This window comes from Aedes aegypti, chromosome 2 (assembly GCF_002204515.2).
Source record: "Aedes aegypti strain LVP_AGWG chromosome 2, AaegL5.0 Primary Assembly, whole genome shotgun sequence".
Taxonomy (NCBI): domain Eukaryota; kingdom Metazoa; phylum Arthropoda; class Insecta; order Diptera; family Culicidae; genus Aedes; species Aedes aegypti.
The window spans coordinates 443,159,293-443,180,840 of record NC_035108.1 but is presented as its reverse complement, the minus strand read 5'-3'; the positions used below and the strand labels follow the sequence as shown (position 1 = coordinate 443,180,840).

The window sequence follows — 21,548 nt, the reverse complement described above, 5'->3', positions numbered from 1 at the left end:
TGTGCCGCGAGCCGAAATGTGCCGCGAGTCGAAATGTGCCGGAATAAGGATGGGCGGTATCTTGACGGTCGAACGTGAGGGGATTGAAAGGTGGACGTAGCACTGATGAACACCTGAATGGCGCAGAGAGGAAAAGCCAAGGCAGCATGAGGAATGGCTTCATCAGTACGGCGGATGAGGGAGACGTACCAAATCTCACAATAGGTGAAGATAAATATGCCATCGAACAACTCAAGAACAACAGAGCAACAACTTTGGAAAATTATGGACAACAGTATCGCGGAAAACTGGCTAGACTGATCAAGGCAACGATGAATAATATACAGTGCTGTGTGAAGATAGTGTGCGTTATCGGACCCGTTTGAAACACGCAAAGGACTTCGACAAGGCGATGGTCTTCAATATTGTGCTAGAACGTGTTATAAAATGGGCGGGCTTCAACATAAAGGGCACGATCTTCAATAAGTTCAGACAGTTCATCTGTTTTGTTGAAGACATGGACATTGTCGGAAGAACATTGCAGGTCTCATACCGGTAATCCTTTACGGGCATGGAACGTGAACAGTGCTCGAAGAGGACCTGCAAGCGCTAGAAGTTTTTGAACCATGTGTGTTTAGGATGAGAACAATTAACCACGAGCTTGCGAACGAAGGGTAAGATGAGCGGGGCACGTTGAGAGGATGCCGAACAACGATCTCTGAAAAATTGTGTTCACCTCGAATCCGGCCGGTACAAGACGATGAGGGACGCAATGAACTAGGTGGTTTGATCAAGTGGAGCCGGATCTTGGAAGTGTGGGGCAATCGAGAAACTCGAGGGAAGCAGTCATGGACCGAGTTTAACAAGCGTAACAATGCGCCAGGTCATGTTTTGAAAGACGTAGCGCCATCATGAGTAAAGTAAGTAATGTATTACAGTAAAACCCCATGAGTATATGGTAGAGATGGTCGGGTCTCGGGTTTTCAAACCCAAAATCCGACCCGAACCCGAATACGACGGGTTCGGGTCGGGTTCGGGTTTGAAAATTTAAAGTTTTTCGGGTTTGGATCGGGTTTGAAGGCTACAAAATTATCGGGTACGGGTCGGGTTCGGGCTTGAAAAAAGTCGGGTTTAGTCGGGTTTGATGCGGGTTCGGTGAGAATTGTAAACAGAGTAACATCCTGAATGCTTTCCTAGGTATCAGAAACACTAAATTTATCATCTTTTCAAACTCGAGTTTCTCTTAGAAAACATTTTCGGGTTTCGGGTCGGGTCCGGGTTTGCCCTTCAATTATTGTCTCGGGTTCGGGTTTGAAGAAATAAATTAAGTCGGGTACGGGTCGGGTTCGGGTTTGCAAAATGTGAAACCCGACCATCTTCTATAGTATATGGTTCATGACTGGATATATCCATGATACATCAACGCATGGAAACATACTGAACATAAAATTGAAGCTTTACAGCAACGGCGATTGAGTGTCTAAAATCAGAAGCCTTGTCTGAAAACTGCCCAAATCCTCAGCAACAAAGACATTGTCATCTCCTATTCCTGTTGAAACAATTCAATTCCGTAACAACAGTTTATCACAACTTAAGCAGAATATGACAATTAACGATCATAACGTGCACGGCCATTTTCTGGGCTTCACATTGCAATTTTCGAGAACTTTCTCCGTGTTGGTAAACATTGACACATTATCGAACAACACCCATGAAACAAATTTGGTTTTGTGTTTAAAATAACTGATAAATCGCGAGTTGAAAAGGTTGCAACAATGTTGTGCCCTGTGATTGTCATGACAATTTTAGTTGTGATTGTATCCCAATTCGCATAAGTTGGGACAAACGGTTGTGAGCGAGCTTGCTTTGTTGTTTGTTTGATGACAATTTGATTCACAGGTCCAAATAGGAACCAGGAAATACTACAAGAAAGTGTAAGAAAGAATTCAACCAGGAATTTTTCGTGAATGAGAATATTTTTCAAACAGCATGTTTTTCAGGGATTTATTGAAAGATTCCAACAAAGAATCTACATAGAAGACTCGATATTTTAGCCTTTTTTAAAGCGTTTTACAGCTTTTCTTAAAAATTTGCCAGATGCATCGTGTTGGTGCTGTGTAAGGCGAGGGTTTTTTCACCTGTGTAATACAAAGAACAACACAACGTCACAGTATTTTTTTGTCAGGAATTTCCATGCAGTTTTCTTCTGGGATAACTTCAAATAATTATCATGTACAGTACCGTAATTTCGGGTGAACTTGATCATTTTTCACGGTTTTTCTTATCTGTTTTCAATAATGTTGACAATGCCAGACAACTAAGTATATGAAAACAAGGACTACGGTGAGGTTCATTGCCTCGTGTACCGAAATTTTCTAACAAATGTGATTTTAGTGCTAAAAATCATCTCCAAAATAAAAAATCGGATTCCATTTCGGGGTGAAATTGATTACTTATCAATACGATTGTTGTTAGTTTTTAAAACAAGTCTACATACTGAACTTGAGTTCTCTGAATTCGAATATGCTTACCAAATTCTAAACAAAACAATATTTTAAGAAATAATGAATTATTAAATTTAAAGAATTCTGCGGAAAACGCCTAAATGTAGGCAATTTTCCAAGGAATTTTATGATGTCCAACAGAAATTCAATTATTTAAAACAAACCGAATTTACGGTATTGGACAAAATTTGCAACTTTTTCGATTTTCCATACAAAATGACCAACTTTGGTAAGCTAGGTCTCCGTTATTTATGGACCGATTCGAATGAAATTTTCACAAAACATCATATACAGTATTGGACAAAACATTCACTTTAGTCAAACCGTTATTGCTTTTCAACTTGTGATTGGAAAAATCACTCAAAAATATATGTTAAAATTCAAGCTATGTTTTATATTCTGTGAAAATTTCATTCAAATCGGTCCATAAATAACTGAAATATAGTTTATCAAAGTTCGTCATTTTGTATGGAAAATCGAAAAAGTTGTATATGTTTTGTCCAATACTGTATAACTTGAATTTTATCATATATTTATGAGTGATATTTCCAATCACGAGTTTATACACTCCCGAGCATAAGTTTGGGTTCACCCCATTAAAAACATACAAAAGTGTTCTGTCCATATATCTGTGATTACACGTCCAATTGAAACTCTTTAGGCCGCATTCGAAAGGCAAAGGAGTTATTCTTACTTCGTATGTATTTTTCCAAGAACTTTTTTTGAACTTTGTATACTAAATTTTTACTTAAAGTTGTGACATTTTTCAAAAACATACTGAAAAATTATATCTAATTTCCTCAGCATTGTATCAACCAAAATTTTAAATCCTAGTGTCATTAGAATCGTAATCTTATATTCTTTGAAGAGACCCCACGAAATTTTGGCGGAAAAATCTGGAAAGTATTCAAAATCAATGAAACAGTCATTCAAGTCATCGTGCAAAAGTTTGGGTTGAAAAATTTAAAACTATTTATCTCAAAATCTCAAAATAGTCCAACACAAAAACTGTCTTCAGCGAACTTGTTCATCTCGTTAGAATCTACAACTTTGCTGAAGACACCATAAAGGTATTCCTTATATATGTATGGTTATTGAATTTATAAAAAATCGTCAAGAAATTCTGTTTATTCAAAACGTTACTGCTTTTGAACTTGTGATTGGAAAAAAAAACACTCAAAAATAAATGTTAAAATTCAAGTTATGTCTGATGTTCTGCCAAAATTTCATTCAAATCGGTCCATAAATAACTGAGATATAGCTTACCAAAGTTGTTCATTTTGTATGGAAAATCGAAAAAGTTGCAAATGTTTTGTCCAATACTGTAAGTTCTTCACAAATCAAATAAATTCCTCCAAAAATTCATGCACGAATTATTCCAAAATTGAAATCGAGGAATTTCTTTAGACGCCGTCCACACATTACGTAACGTTCTATGGGGAAGGGGGAGTAGGCTCGAGCGTTACGGACCGTAAAAATATTGATATTTTCCATACAAAAGGATTAACTAACGAGGGAATGAGGTCAAAAATTGTACATTTTAGCGTTACGTACTAAATGGGCGCTGCCTTACGAAACACACTATGGATTTCAGCAGAAACTTCTACAATAGTTTACCCAAAACGTTTATAACCGTTCTCTGCCCTTCTACGCCTATTTGTCCAATGTCCTTATGGACAAATATGCGTATAACGGCGGTTCTAACAATGGTGCTTCCGAGATTTCTTCAGTGGTCGTTAAAATAATTCTACTAAAAAAACTTTCTTTAACACCTACAGAAAAGCTCATTTATATCTGAAGTAAATTTTTCGGAGACCTCTCCGAAGATTTTCAAATGGTTATATCGGATGATTACTTCTGTGTTTTCACCGAAAATTATCTTGGTACAATTTCATTATTTCCTCAGAGATTTGCCTAAAAAAATACACAACTGATTTCTTTAGGGAATCCTGAAAAAATTAATTCTTCAAAAATCTTTTAAGGGATTGTCGCAGAGATTTCTCAAGAAAGTTCTCCATAGATTCCGCCAATAGTCCATCAGAAAACCAAAAAGCCTTAGTGAAAACGCAAGTTATTCAGCACGCCCATGTTCAGGGTCGTGATTTTCGGGAAAAGAAATCTATCAATTATGAACTGTTGAACAGATATTATACGAACTATTTGTACTAAGAAGCAGTTGGCGCATAACGGCAGAATAAAAAGATTCCGAACAGGTTCTTATACAGCTAAAACAGGACGCTTTGACGAATGGATAATACTTGAAATTATTGATTTATATCCATATTTGTTCATCCAAAAATAAATAAACATATGCCTTAACCAAAAAAAAAATTCTTACAGGAAAGCACCTAGGTATACTTCAGATAAGCATGCCAATTTTCCAGAGATTGTTCACGGCAAATCTCTTTTATGACCTCTAAGAAAAATATGAAAATTGACCTCCGTTAGATTTGTACAGTCCGTATTATTTTGTTCTGTTTCTGTTCGGGATGCACAACTACGATCAGTTTTCTCCGCTCTTTTGTACCCGTGTTCTTTGTTTAGCACTTTAGTCGTTTAGAAACAGGAAGTACCTGTCGCATTTGCAAACAACCCGCTACTTCACTGATTCGGAATTGTTTACATCCCAAATATCTAAAAATAAGAACTTGAAGGACGATCTTCGACGGCGTGCAGGAGAACGGCGTGTGGCGGCGAAGGATGAACCACGAGCTCGCTCAACTCTACGGCGAACCCAGTATCGTGAAGGTTGCTAAAGCTGGAAGGATACGCTGGGCAGGGCATGTTGCAAGAATGCCGGACAACAACCCTGTAAAGATGATGTTCGCCACGAATCCGGTCGGAACAAGAAGGCGTGGGGCGCAGCGAGCTAGGTGGATGGACCAGGTACACCAGGACCTGGAGAGCGTGGGTCACAGTCGAGGATGGAGAGAAGCGGCCATGAACCGAGGGAATTGGCGAAATATTGTTGGCGAAGCTTTATCAAGATAATTGATGTAAAGCCAAATAAGTAAGTAAGTAAGAACTTGAACTCTCATGAATTGAAATCAGCCTGAGATGCTGATTGCTAATGCTAATTTTTCCACCTCGTCCTCCTCATCATCGACGACAATCAATACATCAATACAAAATCGTCAACTTCAGGGAACTATATCTCCGCCATTTCTCAACCGATTCTTTTCATGTTTTCTATAACGAACTACAAATTTCCTCAATTTTAAAAGTTGTGTGACAACTATTGATTCAAAAGTTGATGTAGCAGAAAAACTACACGTCGAGGCATCTTGGTGTCTTCGGCGTATTTGTTCATTGCGTGATAAGGACCAAATGCGCTGAAGACACCGAAAGTATACGACGCATAGTATGTCTGATACATTATTTTTCGTCTTGGTGCACTTTTTATGTTAATATTCAACCTATCTGTAACTTTTAAACCAATAGTTTTCACACAACTTTTTCAATAGTTATCAAAAATTGAGGTAAGGAGTGTATCGAAAAGTAGTCGCAAACTTTCAAAACAGTCTCAAAAATAATTGGTTGAACCTACAAACAATTTTTTGATCAGAAATGCTTTACAATGTATTTAAAAATGATGTTATGGTGATATTGTTTCAATAAAGTGGCATTTTGCATGATAATTTTGCAAATTACTAACAGATGTCGATGAAAATCTTGCACACCTCTGAAAAATTGATATGTTAATAAATGTATTTTTTTTTTAGAAAAAAAATGATTTTTGTTTATGCTAATATATTCTGTGCCGCAACTCTCATGACATAGTGTAAAAAATATATTGAAAAATTCATTAACAAGCATTTGAGAGCAAATACAAAAATCGAAAAAAGTCGATTTTTGAGGACTTCGTTTTTTATTTTTTCTTTCTACACGTTAATGGTAATATCGAACGATTGTAATGTAATGTAATAAACAATTGTTTTTTGATTGGAAAAGTTTCTTTGCATATTTTTGAAGTAATGTAAGCAAAAAATGTTATTCTATATAATTGCCGCTGTATATGACAGAGCTTCAAAAGTTGATTGAACAAAAGTGATTTTCTAAAACCGACCTTGTTCCAATAATTGAGCTTTTTTAGAGCAATAGTTTATTTTTTTTTACGTGCTGTTTGAAGTAAAAATATTTTCCGATAGAATAAGTTTTTCATCCTATTTTGTTTGATATACATTTTGTTCAATACAAATCATTGAATCTTCTGAAGACACTTCAAAAATGTAATTTTGTGCAAGATTTTATTTTCCATGCTTTATAAACCTTGTTTTTTTTTTTTTTTTTTTTTTTTTTTTTTTTTTTTTTTTTTTTTTTTTTTTTTTTATGGTATTCAGTTGGAGCTGCCTGACAGCTTAACTTGTCAAGGCTGAACCCTCGGTCTGGCTTTTGCCAAGTTTCCCCTCTACCAGGACCAATACTCAGACGGACTAGGCAATGGCGCCCACATGAACACTGTTTTTTATTAGTATTGTGACGTGGTAGTTTTTGAAAAGTACCCATATTCCCTTGCTTCTGAGAAAAGGAAGCATTATGAAAATCAGCAGCTCCATTAGAATTTGTTTGAAATAGTAGTGCATTACTAATACTGTCTAGTCGAAATGGTTTTGAATAATTTGTCATTCAAGTGCTATTCTGATTACTCCTGTCTTTTACGTAAGATTAGAGTCTTAAATGTCAAGTGCCGTCAAGTCTTAAAAAAATTAGGCTGTTTAGTAGTAGTTCTAGTTAATTTCATTTTTTGTTGTTAAAAGTATTTATTGGCCATTACGTTCATATATACTTAAAGAAAAAAGTCGCTTTCCTTGTCTGTTCAACAATTTTTCGAAACTTGCAAGTGTACCCTAATGATCGATCTCAGCGTCTTACTTTCCATAGTCATTTTTATAGTGAATATTGAAGAGTAAAGTTACCTTAGGCTTCTATTACAGTCTCCTACAAGATTCACTTTTCGGTGGCAAATGCAATGCTTCACAACGCCTACTTTCTACTTGTAAATTTTGCGAAAATGAAGCTGGAATTAGATTATTTATACCGCTGTTGCAAAAGAGGTATTTCTTATTATGGCAATGTAAAAACCATATTAAAATAAGATTGTCGCCACTTATTTCTACTCAGTGAATCTACTAGTCATTTTCCTAAGAGTTCCTAAGTATTCCCTACGTCGTATATGATAACGATGTATCTAGCTAGCTAATAGTAAGAGTGGCTACGGATCATTCTGGTTAGCTAAAGGCAAACTGAACGCCACCAATAGTATTAATGTCCACTTCGAATAGATTAATTATTTGAAATGGGCATCAATTCTATCAATGACGCAGAATGTCCGTTGGATCACATCCGAGATATTATTGCGTCTATGCCATATGAATTATGACGCGGCTTCAAGCAAAAAATGCCAAAATGTGATACCACCACTACAGGTTACGCCTTTGGTTTCCATCATATGGGCTAATGGATTATGCCCTCCCATCGCGGCAAGGTCGCATAACCAAGGGGAGGGCTAAATTTTCCATGCTTTATAAACCTTGTTGTATTTATATTAAGACTGCATATTATTCAATATTTTTTTAGCTGCTTCAATAGTTGATGACATGATGAAGATTTGCGTGAAGAAAGCTTTTAAAAAGATGAACTATGCTCTGAGATATACCGTTTGGAATGTTTGTGACTACTTTTCGATACACTCCTTAATCTCTGATGTCGATCGTTTTCTATGGGAAAACGGCTTTGGTGCATTTTATATGTCCGATACTGTATGCCAAAAAAAAGTCTGGCCCAAGACGTTCAAAACGTCATTGATGCTGACATCAAAATGCATACTCGCCACTAAATTGTACCGCAAGTAATAACAGTTACGATCGTATAACTTTCAATACAGAAAAGATGTAACAAGACCGCAAAGATTCATTTCGCCCGCCATAATTCCGGTCCATCCCGCTTAAGGACATATGGGAAGGAATCCCTGTCATGGTAGTGAAAATGGCTTCCTCACATATACAAACACATTTCCGGAAGTCCACATTATTTCTCAAAATATTTCACTTACCTACATTAAGTTCACTCCCAAATTGCTAACGAGACATCAGAACACTATTACCTTACGATTTCCGTAGGTTTAACACTAGTAGCTGGTAGAAATTTCAAGAACCGTGCTAATTTTCAACACGGACGTTAAACTTTGCTACAATTGTTTACACTTATCCGCCTGCGAACGAAAAACACTTTTCGTCGAATTTTAGCACTTTCGCTAAACGTAGAACCTCCAACACAGTTTACTTTCACTACTTGTAAATAAAAGAACAATTTCTGTTTGATTTTAGATGAAAACAACTTAAGATTTCACCAAACCGTGCTAAAAACAATCACTTAATCACAGCATTTCGCTTTTTTTATTTTTCTAATTTTACGCCGGCTGCTCGCTTGCAGGGCTGTCAGATACGTTGATGGTTACGTATAACATCAAGCAATCTTAATTAGGCGAAGGGGAAAAGACTCAAATTGAAGTAGCGATTACTGGCAACAACGTCTTATCAATTATAATTTTACTATTACCAACAAATAGGAGAATATGTTTTGTGTACCACTACTTTTATACAGTTATTAGTGGATTCAAAGGAGTTTCACCTTAATGAAGCCGTTTGCATGAAGCAAATGCTTTAGCAACACTATACATTGCTGACTGCTGATTGTTGGGTTAACCACCGTCATCGTTTTTCTTCTACTTTCTGGCTTAACGGCACACTGGAACAGAGCCTGCTTCTCAGCTTAGTGTTCTTATGAGCACTTCCACCGTTATTAACTGAAAGCTTTTTTAGCCAATGTTGTCATTTTCGCTCGTATATCGTGTGGCAGGTGCGATGATCCTCTATTCCCAGGGAAATCAAGTAAATTTCCATTACGAAAATACCCTGGATCGACAGGGAATCGAACCCAGACACCTTCAGCATTACTTTGTTTCGTAGACTTGAACGTTACCACTAGGCTAAGGCAGGCCGTCGCTCATTGCCATTTATCCTGCATTCATTGCTACCAGCACAAATTGGATCTAATTTATTCATAAGAGCAAACGTATAGCGAGATCCCGAAATGAAGAAACGGCGACTGTGTTCGTGAATTAATTTGTAGTCAATGCAAATAATCATCACCATCGTCATGCTGCTCTCGGAACATATCAGACAGCCAGCCAGCCAGCCGGCGAAGGCAGACCAGCTGACTGCTGCACAACCCAAACTGGCAACGGATCGTGCGTGTGTTCCAGGCCGCAACGGTTGACAGCGAACGAAGAGCACTCCGTAGACGTTATCTTCCAGCTGAACTGGGAGGCTCGTCGCAGGCAGCTCTTTGCTCCGTGTCTACTTTTAGCAGTACCGTATTACCGCAATTCATGGGGGGCGTGTGGTGTGTTATCTCACAAAAAGTAGCAATAAGAATCATGCGTTTATGGCCATGCAATTGGCTGTTTGCTGCCTTTTCTGCTGGCAAATAAATCGCGAGCAATACGTGCCGGAATGTGTGGCGTATACTTATCATCATGTGCGAATGAGTTATATGGCACGCGTATCACTTTGAGGGTGACTCAGTCGAGCGGGCACCATTTCTCGAGCAATACGTGTCTTTTGCCGTCATGGATGAATACTCGTGATGGTGATTTTTCACGCGGTTAAATTGAAATTGAATGATTAATCAACGAGGACGTTCTAATAAGTGGTATGTACTGGATGAACATCGATCTTCTTAGACTATTTAAGTCTATAAAAATCTATTGGTGATCTATACTTTTTCCTGGATAAATATCTGGTGAAATCCCTGGATAAATCACTGTAGAGACTACGGTAGAGATTATCATGGAAGGATTTTTGGTAATTCTTGGTAAATCTTCGAAGGAATTCCTGGAGAAATGTCTAGCAGTCTCTGAGGAAATTGCCGGAGGAATCTCTGGAGAACTTCCTGGAAAAAATTGGGAATTTTATCCTTATTTGTTTTTTATTTGGTCTTGATTATGTGTATTCGGATATATTAATTTTATGTTTGGGAGGCCCAGTTAGCTATAACTTATCAGCTAGACCGAGCTTTACCAAGACAATAGCGATATACGATAGGCGGGCCCCTTTCGACGGGTGTTAAGATTGTTGGCTTCGCCGACGACATCACCCTAGTGATCTCTGACGAATCGATGGAGGAAGCGTACTACTTTCTCTCCATACTTAAGAAATGGATGAGGTCTAGGAGTGGTCTATTACAAGACTGAGGTGGTTGTCAAGAACCATAAGTCCGAGTAACGGGCGCTTATCTCAGCGGGTTATTGCACCATAGAGTCTAAGTGATCCCATTGGCATTTTGGCTAGCCCAATTGTATATGCCTGTAAAAGGGCATCTACGGCGTCCCTACTCCAAAGATGATTGATTGACAAGGGGCGTTTGAGCAAGTTTGATAAAATCGAAGAACACCATGTACACTTACCATGATTCTTCTCGTTCAGCAGTGATCGGGTCGCCGGCAGGAATATCTCCATCAGCTCCGGGACCCTTTTGATGATCCGAAATGCACAGAGGGCAGCTTTTTTCCGAATGTACGCATTGGGCGAGCGCATCAGCTTTTCCACCTCACCGGCCAAATCACGGGCCATCTCCGGCGACGCGATGGCTCCCAGGGTACACAGCGCCAGACCCACCACAAACTGGGTCGTACTGTTGAGGTCACTGTTGATTGAAGGGACATTGAATTGAGTAATTTGATTAGCAACATTATTAGATTAGAAACTCACTTCTTTAAGCAGTTGGTGATCAGCAGGTGAACGTCTTGCCGTTCGTCCAGCAGTAGCATCGCCCCCAGATAGCCGATCCGTTTGTCTGTGAACCGGGGACTGGCGGTCAGTTTGAGGCACTCGAGCTGGCCAAAGTGCGCCGGATAGCCGAGCATGTGAATGTACAGAAGTTTGGCAATGTTCCGACATCGCCACACCGAGTCCTCCTCTCGGAATGTTCCGCGGATGTAGGCGCACTCTCGATTGACCACGGCCCGTTCTTCGGCTGCTGTTCGGGCGGCGCGGATCTGTCGGATGAGGTCACGCAGGCGGGTTGGCGTCGGGATGCGCACTGTTTTGAGAAGAGCACCAAAGTCTAACGTTACAAGATATCAGTCTGGGATCGTTCCAGTAAGATCTTCGCAGGGTTAGTGACACTCTGGGGGGTTGTTAAAGGTGTGGTTGGAACCAATGTAAAATCACTTACCTCGTTCTATCGTATCGTTGATCGCCTGTCTTATGGTGGCCATGTTAAATGCTGGATTGAACCTGCCGGAGAAAGTGAGAGAAAGGTAAACATAAATTAATCCTCAGGTGACGATTTTTGCCAGCCAGGCAGGTAATTACGGTCAATCATGCCATCAGCACTCAGCAGCTGATTCATCAACAACGCAAGTGGTGTCATTTTCTGCTTGGGTGCATAGTTTGCGGTTTACTATATACTGCTTATACAACGTTATCGCCGCTAGGCATGGAGACGTAGGAAGAAGCCTTTCTAAAGACCCACCTTAGTATGGACATCACGACGACGATGAGTCTCGTCAATTTCATACTTTTATAGCCTCAGTTGAATGAAAAAAAGCGAAAGGCTCCCGATCTGATTTTTGGGGTCCACGAAGGTTCGTTTAATATGTTGAATACTTACATTCTAGAAGTTAATTAAATTTCTCACAAAAGTGGCATTCTTTTTTCAAAAACGATGGATCTCGTCAAATCGAGTCTAGTTAACGACACTGAAGACGACGTAATAGTTGAGGTCGAGATTCGCGTATCTGTCAAAGCAAGGATACAAACTCTAGTGAAAATCAATGGTATAATACTAAATTTCGTTTTTTTCCTTTTTCGTATTTTTCCTTATAACTAGCTCGAAGATATATTGTCGTACAGTCGACTCTCCACATCTCGATGTTCTACATCTCGATATCTCTCCCTATGTCGATGATTTCATAAGTCCCTTCAGTCTGCATACATTTTCACTCTCCATATCTCGATATCCTCCTTATCTCGATATCTCCATATCTCGATGTGTTTCTGTTCATTTTTCGTTCTCAATTTTCTCTCCGTATGTCGATGTGACCAATATCGAAGGTTACTAGACCAAAGTTTTGGGATCAACACAAATTAGGAGCGCTAAATGACGTCTGTTTGTGTATTACTTTCTTGGCAACGGAGTGTTTTTCAATCTAGTATTCATCAAAAAATTGTTCTTTGTCTCGATCTCTCCCTATGTCGATGGTCCCTTCGATATCGAGATGTGGAGAGGCGACTGTATCTTTTCCTGTACGTTCATCTCAATATTTCAACAGAACCTTTATTTTCCTCTTCTTAGTTCTCATAGTTATACTTCTTAAAAAAATGTATTTCACAAGCTAAATTTAGTTTAAAAAAAACTTGTATAATTTATCTGAATTATTGTTTTAAATTCTAGGGATGACGTGTCATAGGTACTTCTTGTACATGATGAAGTAAAATAGACCTCATTGAATAATCTTTTGTCCAGCAACTCCTAACCTCATATCTTCACGATTTCGGCCAGGGTACCTCGGATAAGAACGAGTAACCGACTCTGATGAAAAATTTGGTCGTTTGCCTACAAGATTAGACCTGGGGCATTGAAAGAGGTTACGTCATATCGAGGCTACGTTATATCGAGGTATGACCACAGACAAACAAACGTCACACTCTCATCGATATCCAACGACCACCTTTTTAACGATGGATTCAAATATATGGTAGGTGGCCAATCCACCACCCGCAGCGCTCGCATCGTTTTTGTTCTTGTTTGACGCTTACACACTACCGCCACCTGTTGGCCCATCGGCCAAACACAGTGATTTTAGCATTGGTCGTACATGTCCTCGCGACTCTGATTTTGGTCGCGATTTGTTCGAAGTGTTACGTCTGTTTGTCTGTGGTCATACCTCGATTTAACGTAGCCTCGATATGACGTAACTCTCTATAACGTCACTCGATATAACGTAATTTTTACCTCGATATAACTTTTTTTTTGGCTCCCATTTATTTTTGCCAATTTTTATCAAAAACATGGTTTATGAACATGCAATAAACATTTTTCAAGATTCAAACACCAACCAATACTAAATTGAAGCAATGCAAGCGTTTACAATCACTGAATACATATACATTTATAAGCTATGTTAAAACCAACATTTTGTCATTGCTGTATATTTGTATACATCATTCTTCTTCATTTTTGTTGCATTTACGCTCCCTCTGAAACCAAGTCTGCTACTCACTTCAATTTCCTATGAAAAATTTTATAATTAATGATTTTGACTTTGCTTTGTAAAAGACTAGATCAAAATCAGATTGTGTGTCCCCGGGGCTACACTGCCATCGCCGATCCATTACACATATATTTGATATTATTTTTTCATAAAAATACCTTAAATATTAAGCTTTAAGATTTCTCCAAAAATTTGATGTTTGTCCTACAATTTCTACACGAATTTCAACTAGAAGCATTCTGAGGATGTATCCAAAGATTCCGCCAATAGTTTCTCCATGGACTCATTTTAAACCCTCCTGTTATTCATGTATAAAGCTTAAAAGATGTTCTTAACATAATTCCGACAGGCATATTCCAGAAATTCCTTTAGTTAACCCTCCTGATATTCTCGTTAAAAAAATCTAAGTTTTTCTTTAGAAATGATGCCACCAGATTTTTTAAGCGGATTCAGAGATTCCTCCAAGAGTTTCTAGGAACATTAATATTGACTTAATAGATTACCGTCTTAAGAATTTCTTGAGGAATTTAATCAAAAGTTCGCATTCAATTCCAGTAAGAAATAGTTCAAATATTCCTTCAGGAATTTCTACAAAATATGTCCATGAACTGTTTCCTGTTTCTGAATTTCTCCCATAGTTTTTTTTTAATATATCCATGAATTCTACTGTGCCTCTGTACAAATATTTTACCACGTAATTTCTCCAGGATATAAAGTGGATTCAACTATGAATTCTTCAAACCATTCCGCATTCAAACCATTTCCTTATATTTTTCCGGAGTTTAGAGATTCATAAATTATTTCAGCAATTTTTCATAAATTCTTCCAGCGGCCTTTTTAGAGAACAATCCAGTTATCATTCTTGAAATGCTCCACAAATTATTCCAAAAAATCGTACAGGTATTCGTCCAATAACCTGAAAAACAATTTTCTTGGCATCTCTCCAGCATGAATCAGTATCAATGTAAGACCCATTTTCTCACCAAAAAAACATTCTATGTACTACTTGAGTTTCTTCAAGAATTCTATGTGAAATGATCCCATTAGGAAGTTCTTAAGAAAGTTCTCAATGATTCTTTTTCATTGGGTCTTCAAGTATTTCTTGAAAACGATATGTCTAGAATTTTTTCCTTGAATTTCATATTAATTTATATTTTACATGGATTGGATATTTTTGTAATTAAAAATATATTCAGACATTCGTCCAAAAATTGAGCAAGTTCCCCGGATTCCCCAGAAAATATCCTAGAATACTGCCGATAATTTCAGCACGTATTCATCCAGAAACTTTTACATGGAAAATTCTTACAGATAGTTCTAGTTTTAATAAAGTTTTCTATTAATTTCTTCATGAATTCTGAAAAAAAAATCAAAGAATTCTAGGAACATTCATTCTAAAATTCTATCAAAAAATTACAAAAAGATTTGCTTTAAAAGGTTTACCACGTGTTCCTCATAACAAAATTCTTGAAGATCCATAATTGCCTGCTAGAAATGTTCATGGTCTGCTCAATATTAACTTTTTTTAAAGATTTCTGAAAGATCTCATTTATGAATATCTTTTATAGTTTCTCCGAGTGATCAAGGTTTCCTCCAAAAGTTTTTCCTGAATACATTTCTTTAAGGATTACTGCAAAAGAGAGGTAAAAATAAAAAACAAAATGAGTCATCTTTCTCCACGCTCAGCTTTTCTGTAGTGGGTATCTCCTTCCCCCACGGAATTCAACACAATGTAAACATTTCTGCAGCGGACATTGCCGGGATTCATCTTCCTACACGGTAAACAATACGCTGCGAGCTTTTCTCTAGCGGACATTGCCGGAAGTCGTCTTCCCCCGCGGCAAACAACACGCTTTAAGCTTTCGATCTGACATTTGCACAAAGCAAAACAACAAGATCGATATAAGTTTGCTGCTTCCTTGACTAATTACTGACCACTGCAAACTCTCGACTTGTCTCTTGTACGGGAAAATTTCAATGCATCACTTTTTTATAATCGGAAATCAAAGCTTATACGGCGAGCTGAAAACTAGAAGGATGATTACTCCCGTGAACCAAACATGAAAATATCAGGTGTATTTCCGCAAATGAGCGGAAATTGGCAGGATCGCCAATGTGGATTTTAGGATTATTATTTGGAAAGGAATCACCCTCCACGAGATGCACACTGAGCACTGAACTCTCGCGTAACAATTCAAAAGGGCCAATCCTCAGATCGTTGACTCTGAGAAAATTCGATTTAAATATTAATCACTACATTTTCATTTCCTATTTCTCAGTATTCAAATCAATCAATGTGATTTCTTGCTCATTGAATGACGATTTACTATTATTACATGCTAATAATCGATTTTATTCTGAAAACTGACAAAAATGTGAATAGGCCCATTTTCGATTTCCAACAAGGCATGGGCCTTTTTTATTAGCCAAATTGAATTTTATTAGGTCGCTTGGCCTAAGGCTAGGCCTTTTCGATTTTCAATGAATGAGCAAGAGAGTGTCATTGGCCTCTCACCATGCTAATGCCAATGACAGTTAGTTTGCGAAATTTTCCGAATGTAGGCCCTCTTGATGGAGCGAGAACGGATCATTGGCCTTTTCGAGCGGGGGCAATGAATGATTTGGAAAAAAACATGTTGTTATGTACCCCTACTCACGTTTTCAAAGGCTCTAAACTGTATAAATAGTAGGCAAACGTTCCTGAGGTTTTTTGCTAGTGCATAATTTTGACTTTACTGTTACTGTTGTTGGATGCTTCCTTCGCATGCCTTTGAATTTTTAGTGCTATCTTAGAAGTTTGATTTTAAAATGTTTCACCTTAACCCTCTAATACCCAACCCCGCCTTTAGACGGGGTACACTTTGGAATTTTGAGTATTTTTTCGTAGCTCAGAAATCAAAATGATTTTATTTGTGGCATGAACCTTGACTCTTCTTCTTTCTGGCGTTACGTCCCAACTGGGACAAAGCCTGCTTCTCAGATTAGTGTTCTTATGAGCACTTCCACAGTTATTAACTGAGAGCTTTCTTTGCCGATTGACCATTTTTGCATATGTATATCGTGTGGCAGGTACGAAGATACTCTATGCCCTGGGAATCGAGAAAATTTCCTTTTAACGAAAAGATCCTCGACCAGCGGGATTCGAACCCACGACCCTCAGCATGGTCATGCTGAATAGCTACGCGTTTACCGCTACCGGTATCTGGGCCCCTCCGAATTGAACCATGACTCATAACATGCATATAAGAAAAGTTTTTTATGACTTTTGAAACTTTTTTCTATTTTTGAAAATTGTTTGAAAAATTGTTTTCCTATATAACCTACAAATGCCTGGGGTTCATTTAACGTGTAATATAAAAAATCGAACCTTTTATATTTTTCTACGATTAACCTATCACAGAAGAAGAGCTTGGTGGTATTTAAATAATTTCAAATCTATTTTTCCGTTAATTACACTGAAAATAAAAAAATATTACAGAAAAAAATTAAAAATTTAATATTTTCATAAATACCTTGAAAACTTAATTTTTTTTATTGTCAAAAATCAGTAACCAGAAGAGGCCTCAAGAAGAAATTAAAAAGGATAGGGATATTCAAGAATAAAAATTATAAAAATCAAAACCAAAAATTCACAAATTTGCGAATAAAAATAAATCATTGCCCAAAACGTGTTTAGATCGATTTAAGATAACGAAAAATGATATTTAGACCGAAAATAAAAATTTGGGTATAAAGGGACTTATTGAAAACTCGGAAATTATAATTGCATATCTCACTACTTAATAGTAAGACAACCCACGAAAACCGTACGTCATCAACGATTTACAATACCGACGCCCGCTTGTGCACAGCACGAAAGCAACAACCTAACGTTCGCTACCGCAACGGGTCAATGGGGGCCAACCTGCTGAACTAGTTAGATCATAAGGAAAAAACAGAGTGACTTCACTTAGCGGTGCGCTTTGCTTCAACTCATTCGTATCGATTACTCATAAATCAACACGACGAAGTGGTTGTGTGGTAAAGTACTTGGCTCTCGATCAGAAGTTACTTGGTTCCAGTATCGTTCAAAAACTTTTTTATAGGTCGATCATGAACGCCATATCAAGCGTGTGCTGGAATAAGGGCGTAAGTCGCATGATCGATTTCTCTTCATCGATCCTCTCTTCTGTGAATAAAGGTGACAAGATGCAAGTTTGTCAGCATTTTTTCACTTCAGACCGCTTGGCAGCGATGCAATCTTGCGTCCTGAGGTGAAAAAATGCTGACAAACTTGCGTCTTGTCACCTTTATTCACAGAAGAGAGGATTGATGAAGAGAAATCGATTCTGCGACTTACGCCCTTATTCTAGCACACGCTTGATGTGAATTATAATTTCGTGAAATCAGCATCGAAAACATAACTAATGTGTTGCATTACGGCAATCTGATATCATGAGTACAAATGGTCGGCGTTAGGTCAGAGTGGACCAAGTGACATTTTTCATAATTTGAGAAAAATGGGTTTAGAGTCTGAAGCTCTATAATTTTTAAACTCGTTCAAATTTTGGTTCAATATTTCTACACATCTTTGTGTCACTTTCATACAATATTATGTGAAGTGGGAATCATGAAAAATCATAATCCAAACCTCTGATAGATCGATTTTTTGATGGACTATGTGTACTTGGTCCACTCTGATTAAACTAAACATCACCGTTCAGTGAGTTGGTTCAGTAGGAAAATAATAATCATTTACTGCTTCAATGGTCAAACTGGGTGCATATCTCTAAGATAAGCAGATTATCAATACCCTTCGACACCAGTATTGTAAATTCTTGAATAATCCATATCGTCAATACCGAAATCAGTGGCATTACGACAGCCTAAAAATTAAGGTATTGCAGGGTCATTGCATTGAAGACAGTCAGAGTGGACCAAGTGAAAATCTTGAATACCTACCAAAATATACTGGTCCAATAAGCGGGTTCTAGCACATTCCATACATACACCATGGAACTACCATAAACTTCTAACAGACTCTGAAATTGACTCGAAAAATGCAATAATCAATCTGTTTAGTGCTTTGCATCACTTGGTCCGCTCTGTCTGCACACAAATTGTTGCAATTTCTGACCACCCATCCAAATATGGTAAATGATCAAAAGTCAAAATCAATGCATCAAATTGAGTAATATTTATAAATTTCTATTCGCTGTCGAAAAATCTGACAAATCTCTTGAAATGTTTTTCATTTGCTCGCATTCCTCAGCGCGCTGATCATTTTAGCTGCTATAGTAATAAGCACTTGGTCTTCTCAGACTGCACATTTTTATCGATTTTTATTGACCATCCAAAGTAAATTTGTTACATATCTCTCGCTGTTTACAAAATTCATCAAATCTGGTCAAAGTGAAACGGAGGTACGGTAATTTCGCAACTAATGAGAGAATAATCAAATTTTCCCAAGTTTTGTACTTGGTCCCCTCTGACTTAACGCCGACCAAATCATGGTATAATTTCATAAGATGTAAACACACTGGAATCATGATATCATGAGTACTAATCTTGTTTTTGGATTTTGATTTCTACCCGTGTATTAGGTAACAAATTTGAAACCACTATAAGAATTGGTATACATTCTCAATTTCTCTTAGATTGGTAAACTCAGTTCCAAATTGATTTCATCTATCCATAAGACACCACAATGACAAATTTAACGCAAGAAATTTTCGTATAAATTGATAGCAAGCACAACGAAATAAAACAAAATGTTACCAAACTGGAGCTGGATCGATTATGAAAGACAGCTGCACATTTCTGTTGTTGCCCGTTTGGAGAAGCATTTCGCGTACCATTTCGGACGCCATCCACTTTCATTTAATTTAGCATTTTTTTTTCTTGGCTCCTCGGTTTGGTAGCAGTTTGCAATAAAACAAAAACACACAGTGGCTGGAATGGAGCACCGAAGAGTGTAGCAAAGAAAACTATAATTTTATAACCGACCAACCAACGTCGCAGTATATTTGTTTCGGAGGACGTAAAAACTATTAAAGGGATGGTTGAGCCAAAGGAAGGAGAGAGCTCCAGCAGTCGAAACAAAGCTCGAAATGTATAGGTAGTTGCTCAGCTGGCTAGTGGACACGCGGATGGCGATGGTGTGTTTGCAAACATAAATTGCACATGTCTCCTTGGGGGGAGTTTGGATGAAATTCCTGCTAACTTGGGAGTTGAGAAACGAAAGTTTTAATCGATTTTCAGGTTGACCTAATACTAAACTTAACTTGAAGTTTTTGTACTAGATAGTAAATCGCTTAAGGACACAAAATACGTAGTCGATATAATACGACACGTTAAGGTGAAGATGAATCGAAGCCAAACCTCAAATTTTCAAGAGCACAAATCTGGAGAACCAAACATCTATTTATGCTGAAAACTTAATCGATTGGTCAGTAGCTGGTCGTGACCAATCGATTAAGTTTTCAGCTCAATCAGGTGTTCGATTCACAGGATTTGTGCTCTTCAAAATTTGAGGTTTGGCTTCGATTCATCTTCACCTTAAGGTATCGGAATCCAAACATGGCTGTCACAATCGCCGGCTTGTAGCCCTACTCACGATTTCAAAGACAGTAATTTCTAGAGCTATTGGTCGAAACTTTTTGCTGGTGCATAAAGCTAAAACAGAAGTTGCACAGCCTTTGGTCGAAATACACGTATCTATCAAAGAATTTAAATGGTACAGTACTAATTTCAATTTTTATTTTACTCCCAATAAAGTTTTCGAATGATTTCCGTCACTTATTAGGATTGTTCACAATCACACCGATCAATTATGCAACAAATGAAGCATGTCACTGTTAATGCATTCTATATAACTGCCACCAAATAAAGTAAAATCTGAACGTGTCATATGAGTAACAACCTGCTTCATGGAAATACTCGGAAAAGCTTTCTTGGTTCTGTTCCGCGCCGCGATTGTTGGCAGTTATGAATTGAATGTATTTACCAGCTAATTTGCATGCCGTCGCATACATATGTATAGTTTTACATTTTCCACATACGTTAAAGGGCGCCAGACATTTTCGAGACGGGGCAACGTGTGGTGTGAATGCATGGGAACAACACTGGCCGTAGTGCCACCTACGAAGAAACCGAAAGAAGAGTTAGGAATTCAGTAACCCACGTCGAGTGGGTAATCGCTTTTTGAACCTTTTTTGATACACTGTGACCGTTAAGAAGTACCTCTCCAAGCGCCCACTATACTAAAGTGAATGAAAAGACTTCTCCATTTGGTATCATTATATGAACCGCCGTGCGGGGTGACATTGGGCCTAGGGGGTGACTTTGACCGCCCTTTTCGATGCATCTCATGGCTAGTACGTGAGTCAAAAAACTAATCCATGACTATCCAGTGGCTATTTATAACGTATTCTTGAAGCTTGCCACATTGTTTTCATTACTCTGGCCTTAGTTTGCTGTAAAAATCTTGGCCCAAAGTTACCCTTATGGCCCAATGTCACCCCGCACGAAGGAATACATTTTTTGAATTTGCCTTCTTCTCCTTGGCGTTATGTATCAACTGTCACAAAGCTTGCTCATACCCTTAGTGTTCCATGATCACTTCCACAGTTATGGATTGGGAGTCTTGAAAAAGGTTTTTTTGAAATGAGAAATAACAATTTTGAAAGTATAATCTTTGGCTTTAGGCCTTTTTGGAAATTAATGAAAATTTTGGAAAAAAAAACTTAGTCAATTCCGGCGTGCAATAAGCTTGCTTTGCTTGATCTGCAAACTTAAAAAAAAAACGA

General features: G+C 37.9%; 1 protein-coding gene across 7 annotated transcripts in view; it reads right to left on the bottom strand.

Moving 5' to 3' along the window:
• Positions 1–21,548, bottom strand: part of LOC5572078 (AP-1 complex subunit gamma-1) — a 98,022-nt gene that overhangs the window by 32,627 nt on the left and 43,847 nt on the right. For 5 of the 7 annotated variants that reach the window (XM_021847896.1, XM_021847892.1, XM_021847891.1 and 2 more), the window contains exons 3-5: positions 11,721–11,782; positions 11,255–11,609; positions 10,951–11,189 (exon numbers count right to left, since the gene is read on the bottom strand). In XM_021847896.1, coding sequence (XP_021703588.1) covers positions 10,951–11,189; positions 11,255–11,609; positions 11,721–11,782 — 656 coding nt within the window. The remainder of the gene's footprint in view (positions 1–10,950; positions 11,190–11,254; positions 11,610–11,720; positions 11,783–21,548) is intronic. The other 2 variants (XM_021847897.1, XM_021847898.1) reach the window with 1 other exon arrangement.